Here is a 10,304-nt window from a genome sequence, read left to right on the forward strand (position 1 = left end):
GGACACTGCTTTTATGTCTGGGTGCAAAGAATGTTTAAAATATACTCCAAATATGTTTCAGACAACAAAATGAAGTGTTCCTTAAAATAAAAAGAAATCTATGTATCCACCTGTCAGTTACATAAATTCTAAAATCAATTTGACAATATAAAGAAGTATTAAACCCAGTTTAAAATTAAATTCTATTTTAAGGACATTTTACACTAGCAGAGTGGTAAATAAAAGTGAGGTTCAGTGTCATGGGAAGTGCTTTTGCGATTGAGCTGAAAAGACTACGGGGTTTTTCAACTAACTAGATCACAATTTTCATTTAGGTCATCTTATAGGTGGGAAAGAAAAGCACAAGTGCCTATAAACCAGCCTAAGAAAGCTGAGTGTGAAAATGGGTGATCTGGACTGTATCATGGAGGGGAAAAAAACGAGCATTTTTTGAGCATAAGGGGATGAGAATTATCAGAGGCATACCACACTTTTTATGTGTAAGCTGTGTAGGGAGGACAAGTCGGGCTGCAGAGTGGGGAGCAGCTCTGTGTGCAACGCATTGCGTGGGCACTGCTTGGAGGAGAAGAATAACACAAAATGCAGACCCACAGATATAGAAGCAGTGTAGATCGTGAAGGATAATAGCAGGAGTGAGGTACCAACTTCTAAATAAGAGCAACTGAAGTGACACTGAAGAGGTATCAAAGAGGAAAAAGAGTATGAAGGCTGGTGCCAAAATAACTCCGTATTAGTTCAGTGAGAGCTGCACTGAAATAGTGTGTAGAGAACAGACTTTTCTGTATCCTAATGTAAACAACATTTGACATAGTCCTGTCAAGGACTAAAAATTGTGTCTGAACCCTTGAGAAATGGTTACCATGTAAATAATTCTAGCTTCATTGCAGGAGAGAAACACATGAAGAAGCCCTACTCTCTGGGATACTAAACTTCAAGAAGCAGATTTTTTTTAAAGAGGAAGTAACTTAGAAACTCCCTGCTTGAAGCTCGGAAATTAAAATCCAGAGAATCAGCATGGAGGCTTAAGAATGTGAAAGAGTCAAAGATGATTTGCATTCCCAAGGCTAGAAACGGGAAGCACAAGCAAGAAAATAAATGGGGTGGCAAAGAAAGAATATATGAGAGGAAAAGAAGGCTGGAAAACACAGAGACTGTAAACACACACACAAAAAAATTATACTAAATATACTGAATATTTTGAAGACAATTACCAAAAAGGTAACACAAATAAAACAGCCAAGAGAAGCCTAAATTAAGTAAATAAGCAGATATGGGCTGTGGGAGAGTCACTGGATTCTGAAAACAACCTGGCTATGGAAGGGACACTGAAAATAGTTCCAGAGGTGGCTGCTCATTTGGGGAGATCCTTATTTGGCTATCCCAAAGTAGATTATATTTCTGGTCAAAAATTAGAAAAGCAGAGCCACTAGTTGGAACACTAGAAAAGGACAGATAAAATAATTGTTCTGGGGAATCATGTTTACTAAAAATCTAACCGCAGTAGTATACCAAAAATCATTTAAGGGCTGTGCCCAGGATAGGCCCAGTGCTTCACTCCCAATTGTGCTACAAGGAGTTGAAATAAAGTTCCTGAAATAAAAAGAAATCCTGAATGCTAATGCATCTCAGTTCTTCCAGTTTTCAAAAGCTAAGGCATCAGGAATTGCTTAAAAGCCACTAAGAGTGTACCAGGGTGATGGTGGGGTGATGAGGAGGATGATGATGATGTATGAAGTGGTGGTTTTTCCCAGTGAAGCATGAGAAAACAATGCCACAGCACACACCTGGAAGAATCTTCCAGTTGGAGAGATCTATTTCAGATGAAATGTACACCTGAGGTTCTAACCAGCTCTAATCACTTGGGGCCAAATTTAAAGCATGCTGACCTATTCACAAGACTATAAAATCAGCCTTTATAAGACAGTCTAAAAATACCTATATTTACCCAAAACTGTAAAGCACTCTGCTTTGGAAATAAATCAGTCTCACTTTAGAGGTAAGACCTTACCTGTGTAAATACATGTGTTTGGAATTTCTGTATGGAAAGGCACTTTCTGATAGTTTCTGAGTAAAGCCTGAGAGATTTAATGTAATCATTGCCACCAGAGCATGGTAAGAGGACAGTGTCCCCCTGGCATCCTCTTTCCAAGTTCAGCAAAGGGGCTGCAGCCTGTTTTACCATGCAACACTTCTGGTATCTTCATGACTTTCCAAATGGATTTTTTTGTAACTCACTTATTTTAAATTAGGGCATAGTATAAATCCACATGGAAATTAGCAAGCATATCCTTTCTGTAACCACACCGCCTGCTGTAGGCCCCTCACAGCTGTCCCATAGCATCCCCTTAGATTTTGAGTTCAATTCAAAGTCTTCATTACCTATGAATCCCTCACAGATTAAGGTCTATATACCCTAGTAGTCAGTGTGGTCCTTGTGTTTTAGCCTCCAGCTGAGGCAAATTGAGATTGAGCTGACCTTAAACATTTTCACTTGGGTCACAGAATGTGATGTGGATGGTTCTCTGCAGTATTTTCCCACTTCAGTCCAACAAAGCTGGAATGCATTATGTTTCAAGTCATAGATAAAAATATCGTTCACTAGGCTCTCTGTGAAAGGCACTGACTCCAAGTAATCAAGGATTAGGTCCTTTTTTTCTTCTGTCATTTGGAAGACTATTGCAGCAATGCTATTGCAGCAACACTTTGATGTGGCTTCACATATCACACTTTTAGTAATGAAGTGCTCCTAAAACTTAGTTCACCATGTGACTTAGCATTGATGTGTTGCATTCATGTCACAAAGGTAGATGACTATTTACAGAAAAGACTGATGAATAGAAATATGTTTTTTGAAAAATTCTGAAATAGGGAACTTGTGTTTTGGAGAAAACCAGATAGGAATATTCACTTTGAACAGGAATTCATTTGAGTAAACACAACAGTAATGAATGATTGAGCCTTTGGATGGCAATAAATTTTTAGACTTTATCATTCTCTGCATAATACTTAGTAGTAAATCTTCACACAGCTATTCATGCACTTACTGTGCTTTAAGTAGGGATGCCAGCCCTTGTCTGAGGATTCCTCACTAGAGAACAGCATAGAACTGCAACTTTCTGAAGATTTTTTAAACCTCTACACATCTGTGCTTATATTACATTTACACATAGCTTCCTAATGATCTTGTCTTTGTTTAAATGTGGTTTTTGTCTGTCATTTCTTTCAGCTGAACTAGATTTCATATATTGGTTACTTGTTTCAGGGAATGAGTTCTACTCCTAAAAAAACCCAAACAGGTAAAAAGCTGTGGGGTTTTTTTAGAATTGGGGAGAATTAAAGAATTTTCAAAAAATAATGAATGTTACAGTCCAGCCTTACAAAAGATAGCTACAAAACTGTAAAAGAAGAAATATGACTTTATGCAAGACCTGACAAAGAATTTATGATACGGACCACTGAACTCATCTTTTGTCATTTATCTCTGTAAATGTGTGAGATTTCTTGGAAGATAGTTAGTCAAATGAGGAGCCGAGATGAATCAGTGGATATAATTTATTTAGACTTTAAAAAGGCTTTTGATGATAAAGTCCTTAGCAAGAGGCTATTAAGGAAAGTTAGTAACCATATGGTGAAAGATAAAGTCCTGCCGTGGATTAAAAAGTGGTTAAGAGATAAGATAAAAAGACTGGAAATAAGCGGGTAATTCTCCCTGGAAAGAGGTTAATAGCAAGGTGCCCCTTCATTACTGTGACTGGCAATCGACATCTTGGCTCACCTGCCTTTGCAGATCATTAATAGTAAGGTACAGTGTTTGTAGATAAAAATGTTCAGGCTAATCAGAGTATTGTAGAAAATATTACGGGGGCTGAAGTGAAATGACATTTGGGCAACTCAAAGGAGATGAAATTTGCCAAAGGCAGGAAATACAAAGCCAAGCCTCTTGGAAGGAAGGGTTCAGACAACTTCTAGATGCTGATCTGTTCCCACTGGTTTGCAATGTCCATGAACAGCTCAGTGAAGGGAACTGTTCATGTGCACTGTAAAGAAAGGAGGACAACTGGATCCAGTGGTTCCATGGGGTGGTCCTCCCAGGCAGTTTATGGCAGTGAATAATTTCAAACTGGCAGAACCCATTAAGATCTGCCAAGAACAATTTTGCATAGACAGGGAGATGGACAAACTGCATCAAGAATTTTTGGACTGTGGGATTTATCAGAAAACGCAGATCTACAAGATAGAAATGTAATATGGAAATGCACTGGAATTGGTGAACTTCTGTGGGAAATGTTTCTGAAGGGCAAATTAAAATGGAGAATTAATGAGGGGTTGTCTTTTTTTTTGTCAGAATGAAAGAGTGAGAGTGTGAGAGCATGTGTTATTCTCTGCTCTGTCCAACAGCATGATTATTTTTGGAGCAAAAACCTGAATGCTACTTTTCCTTCTAAGTGTCCTGCCTACTGGGCTATCAAGCTGATGTCTCTGAGACCTCATAAATACTTAGAAGTGAATTATCCAACAGCAGATAACATGAAATTATTTCCAAAGACAGCCAAAGTTGGCAAAATTTGGACATATTCCCCATCAGAAATTAGGGATTCATACTAAAGTTTCTGCTCTGTTGGCTTCAGAGCAGGGGTATGAATTTGTCTGCCTTTCAACTCAGGCAAGTGCTCTGATTATTACAAGCCTTCTGGTTTTGGTATGCAAATAAATACATGGATCTTTTGCATTTGAATACTTTAAATGTTAAACATTTTTTGCAATGAGAAAAGCAATGAGGAGGTCTTTCAGTGCATCATCTGATCCTACCAACTGGACAGAGCCAGCAATATATTATTATACAGCTTGATGTATTAAACAAGGGTGCATTTTCCCCTAAAGATCCTGCCTCCCCCTGCAGATTCAGCACAGTGAGAGGTCACTGCTACCATAGTTACCCCCTCAGTAACACAGTAGTCTGCGGTAGTTTTCTAGCTGGGGCTAGTTCAGCCCAGTGTTTTCTGGGTTTTTAAGGCTCGTGGCTGTAGTGGCTGTACTGGAATAAGGAAAGGCAGGAACTGGATACACGTACAGCTATGCTTGTTTCTTGTTCCCTCATGCAAAACTTGGGTAAATTGGGTTTGTGCAGAAGACCATAAAAGTTTGGGAGGAAAGAATAATCCCATATTCAGGCTGCTAACTGGAAAGGAGTGCATAAATATTTTGCAATCACCATCTGAATTGATGGATTGTAATACTAAACACAATGAATACACTAGAAGAGAATTCAAACTGCAGATTTAAACAACAGTAAATCTGCATACAATATGTACACTAAAACATCAAATGTGATGATACAGAGTGGACTCCCTAGTGTCAGCATCAGATGCTGAAGTGTTCCACAAAGTAAAAGTAAAGTAGCTGTTCTATTTGTCTACTCTTCATGCAAACATCTCTAATTTTCTGTGCCCCATCTTTTGCAAGAGGACTGTGCTCACCTAGGTGACCCAAAAGCCAAGCTGTTTTTTTCAAGCATCACTCAGTGGATATGAATTCAAAAGGCACTAAAGTAGCTAATTCAGGGAAAGACAGATGGGAAAGTACATGTATTCATCTCTTACCTGAGTTTTGCCAATGCTTGTCTTCTGTTCAAAAAATAACAAAGATCCTGCATATTCATCTAAATAAAATAGATTTCCTGCCTCCTATCGTAATGTCAGTCACGAATTTTATCTGGAAAACACGTGCTGGAAATTTTAATGAAAAAGGTAATGCCAAGGAAGCGCAATGGGAATGAAAATACTGAAACCTAGCAATAAAGTACTTCAAACCCAGATGCTTATCATATGGCAATTTGAGATGTATTTGTTAGCTTCTACCCAGAAGCAGTTTGCCTACACTTCACACGAACTCCTCTATATAACTTTCTGTTGCAGTCCTGGGTAGCTTACCTGGCCTGTGTGTAGAAACTGGACAGATTTTAGCCTGTGGTGTAAGGGTAGAGTCAAACCCTTTTACACAGGACAAAGAAGATATGGTTGTCAGCTAAATCATAGGCTGTTAATACAGAAATGTTTCATGTACCTCCCTACTGCCACTGCGCTGTAACTTCATCCCTTTAGGGCACCTCTTTATAAAAAGCTCTCAAAACCACAATTCTTCAGCTTTTCCTTATGCTAAAGTTGTTCAGCTCTTGCTCAGACTTAAACCAGTTGGCAAGCAACAAACAAAACCTAAAACATCCATCTGGATTAGTGTGCCCAACATGGTGCAAACTGAGAATGTTTATTCACTCAGCTACCTGACATAGTGACAGAGCTGTGACAGGACAGAGTCCTGGGGTCCTCGTTCTGTACCAAGCTGTCCTTTAAAGAGTCAACATGACTTACTAAAACCACAAAGAAAATACTTTGTAAAGCAGATGTGATTATGCCATAACAAAGGAAGGACAGCCACATCCTGCAGAAACACCTTTAGCCCCTCAAATGGAGACAGCAGGAGGGAAATGCTGCAAAGCGCTTAATCCACTGGGCTGATTCCATATCTACTGTCAGATACTTGGGAAACAGTCTCAGAAGGGAAAATGGAGTTTCGTAAAACCTAAAAAGAGAGGCATCAGTGTAACAGTGCGAACCCTCTGACCACCCTCAAAAGCTGTCAGGTTCTCTGGGCTGTGCTCCCTATACCAAACATGCTAATGACATGTCCTTAGCAGACATCATGCTACTGCTTCTCTCACACATCTGATATTTCTGGAACAGCCCATTCTGGGAGAGTTTCTGGCACAAAGTTGACTTTTGTAGAAGCGTGACTTCTTCCCAGGGGGAGGGCTGGATCCCCTTCCTACCTACGTGCCCCCTTACATATGGAGCAGAACTGCCAGCACGCTCCTGACAAGCCTGAAGAGGGCTTGCTGTGCCACAGGGCTGTGGAGCAACCTAATTCCGTGCAATATTCCAAGATGTCCTATTCTGCAGATGCAATCCTTCCCCAAATGTTAATGTTAAAAAGTAAAGAGTTAAGGAGACATCACAGTGAAAAGAGAGATAACCCTGAATGTAGCAGTTCTAGAACTTGCCAGCCACACAAAAAAACTTAACCATGTGTGCTTGAACACTCACCTGCATGTCTGGTTCACATCCTGCTCACCAGTTCTTATTACACACATCTAAAATGCTTTCTTTTTCACAGACCGTGCCAAGGTATTAAAAAGTGGGAAAAATATTTCTAATGACTGTTTTTTTAAAGCAGCACAGGCTGATTTCCAATACTGAAGTCCCAATAGCTACTGCTGCACATCTTACATAAAACCATGGCATTGAGTAATTTCCATCACTAAATCATATTTTTTCTGACCTATCCAAACCTACATTGCCTCTGGGCTTTCTGTCAGGTGGACAGATGAGAAGGACTTCACATACAGTTTTCTGCTCATTTCAATAAACTTACCAAAGTAATATTTCACAAGTTTCAATAATTCTGTTAAATAATCAAATAAATGAGAATTACACAGGTGATATTTGTTTTATCTATGTAGGTGGAAGGAGCTTTCATATCAACCCCAAGGGTAATGCAGTTATTAAATGATTAATGAATAATTTTCTTTTTTCCAGTACATGTTTCAAATCTTTAACAAAAGTCACTTAGAGAATCCTGGAATTTTAAGATGTTCTAAAGAGCCTGTCTATTTACCAACTTTAGAATTACAGAAATATAATTTAATCGGCAAAATATATTTAAAATTTTTTCACAAAGTTTAAGTGTTCATAGATATCTCTATTTTCATAAAGAATTAACACCCAAATGTTTAAGTTTTTACATTCATAGACAGCTGTAATAAAGAATTCAAGAATTCTGTGTCCTGGTTGTGTATTTAAAATTCCCAGCTAACAAGCAGGAGGGAGACTGCTAGGAATGCTTACAGATGTCTGATTTTACAGGGTCTGGGGTTGTTGTTTTCTTTTTTTTCCTTGCCAAAGTGCTTTGGTCTAATGTTATTTATTGTTTATGGAAGTTGTTTGTCATTTAGGACATGAAGTGACCACTCCCCCAAAAGAAAGAATCAAGTTACAATCCATTATTTCATTTTTGATTGTTTTTCTTTGTAATAGGTGGGAAAGTGGATCCTGGATAAAAGTCCTGCCCAAGACAAAACTCCAAGCTGAAGACTCCCGTTATCTATAAATCACTTGAATTTCCTGCAGAGAAAGAGAAAAAGGAGGAAAGAGCGAGACAGACAGACAAACAGAGACAGGGGACATGCCAAGTGAAACATTTGGTACCTGTCCTAAACCAAAATTTTCTCAAAAGCAACCAGGAGTTACCTGATATCTCAAACTCAAGCTTAGAAGAAACATATTGCTGTTGTTTTTGGCTTAATATTTAAGTGAAATAACTTTCTTTTAATTGTTCCATTAGTATAAAATGTGTAACGTAGATCTGAGATGATGGCACTATGTATTGATTTATTAAAGATCACTATACATTCTCACAGAAAAAAAGCTATGATTGCTGATGACTGCTGTATTTCTCAAAGATTTTTAGAACCAATTCTCCAGTTTTAGAACAGACAAATGCAAGTACATTTATAATGCAAATTGGCTGTGGTACTACTCTCAAGTATTTCCCACCAAACACTCCTGAAGCACAGTTTACACTGAAACCAGCAGTGAACAAAATTCATGCCAAATACTATTTGCACACTATGATTGCTCCTGAGGTGTAGCAATACACAGCATCCAATAACTGCATTCCTTACTTATTTCAACTATTTAAAAAGAAATTATGAGCAAGAAACTATATGCATTTTAAAATTTGCATATTGCAGTTTGCATTAAAATGTAATGAAATTTAAAATAGTTGACTTTCCTCTGAAACATTCTTCTAGAACAAGGAATTGCTGTAACAAATTAGAAGACAAATTAGTTTTGGCACCCACTAAAAAAAACAGAAAAGATGAAAAGCTTTTAAAGTGATGATATAGAGGAAAAATTACAGTACATCAGCCAAAATGAGTCTCCTATCAGCATTAAAGCTCCTGAAGTTGTATTTCCAGTAGATAAAAATGTTATCACCTTTTTCCAGTGCTGATGTGCTTATTTTCCTATTAAGTTACTTAGTAATTAGAAACAAAGTCTGACACATTGTAATCTGTTTATGCAATAGATTTGAAACCTCTCCAACAGAAATTAAAACATTCTTTAAAGATACTGAAGATACAAAGAATAAAAATATATAAACGAATTTAAAAATGCAAAATGCATTTACAAACAAATGACTGTTCTTAATGCCCATTTTAATCGACAAAACCAATATAGTCTCGTAAGACACCCCAGAAAACCAGCAGCTTTTTCTACATTGACCCAGTGGGTTTGTTCTTAACCCTCTCTTTATGAAAATTAGTCTTAAAGATCAGTAGGGAAAACATGCCCTCTTGCAATATTGTTCAAGGGTATATTCAAGATTCATGGAAGTTAGTAAAGACCTGTTCCAGTGCTGTAACAACCTGATAGTATTAAGAGTCCTCCAGGAATTGTAAAAGAGTCCCTTGGGCATACAGGGTAATTCAAGAAAGAAAACATTTTTATTTTCTGATTGAGATACACAGGTACAGTAATGTTCTCTGAAGTACATCAAAAGCAACTAAAACATATTCGAGAACTACTGATTTTGCACTGAAAATAAACCCCAACAGCTCAGTAGAAAACAGTACATTTAAAGAGAAGTGGCAAAGCCAGTCCCAGCAGATCGAATTTGCTTTTCTATTATCCCGTGTTTTTTCAGATGATTACAGGGCAAAAAATCGGTTTCTTTTATTACAGATTCAAGGCAGTCTTTTAGCAGTTTTGCTTTTTTTTAATCTCTACACTCAGGTTGGGTAGGGCAAAATGAAACTGATTTTAAGCAAAATCTCTCCTTCGGAGAGAAAACCATGAATTTCTCTGCCAGAACAAATGAACACAACTTACCTTGGTGTATTTGATTTCAAGGTTGAGAGTGGGAGAAGGCAGCAGATGCAGAGATGCCATCAGAGCTGCAGGATCTGCCTTCACCTCCCCTGGCATCTCAATTTTACTGGAAGTCATAGTCTTGGGGGGGTTTTATAATACCACCGAGCCCCCCAGTCTGCCCTGATGCTGTGTTGTGTTTTGGGTTGGTCCCCCCCCTCCAAAGCCCAGCGCTGAAGATGTTGCTCTCCTCCTCTGTATATAGGCAGGTGTCAAGCCGGGTCTCTTCTTATTGGACATGGGGGCAGAGGCAGGGGGGCAGGTCCATCCTACCTAGGGCGAGAGCGGCGCAGCCCCGCTCACTGCGGCGCAGCCTCC

At 38.5% G+C, this 10,304-nt stretch overlaps 1 protein-coding gene across 2 annotated transcripts in view; it reads right to left on the bottom strand.

Annotated features, from left to right (window-relative positions):
* The window catches only part of ALDH1A2 (aldehyde dehydrogenase 1 family member A2), a gene marked incomplete at its 5' end in the record, with an annotated part of 51,367 nt that extends 41,286 nt beyond the window's left edge, over positions 1-10,081 (bottom strand). Inside the window, one exon of one of the 2 annotated variants that reach the window (XM_082290835.1) lies at positions 9,948-10,081. In XM_082290835.1, coding sequence (XP_082146961.1) covers positions 9,948-10,064 — 117 coding nt within the window. The remainder of the gene's footprint in view (positions 1-9,947) is intronic. The other variant, XM_082290836.1, reaches the window with a different exon arrangement.
* Between the last annotated feature and the right edge of the window lie 223 nt (positions 10,082-10,304).

Source organism: Coloeus monedula (genome assembly GCF_965178545.1).
Source record: "Coloeus monedula genome assembly, chromosome: 14".
NCBI classification, from domain to species: domain Eukaryota; kingdom Metazoa; phylum Chordata; class Aves; order Passeriformes; family Corvidae; genus Coloeus; species Coloeus monedula.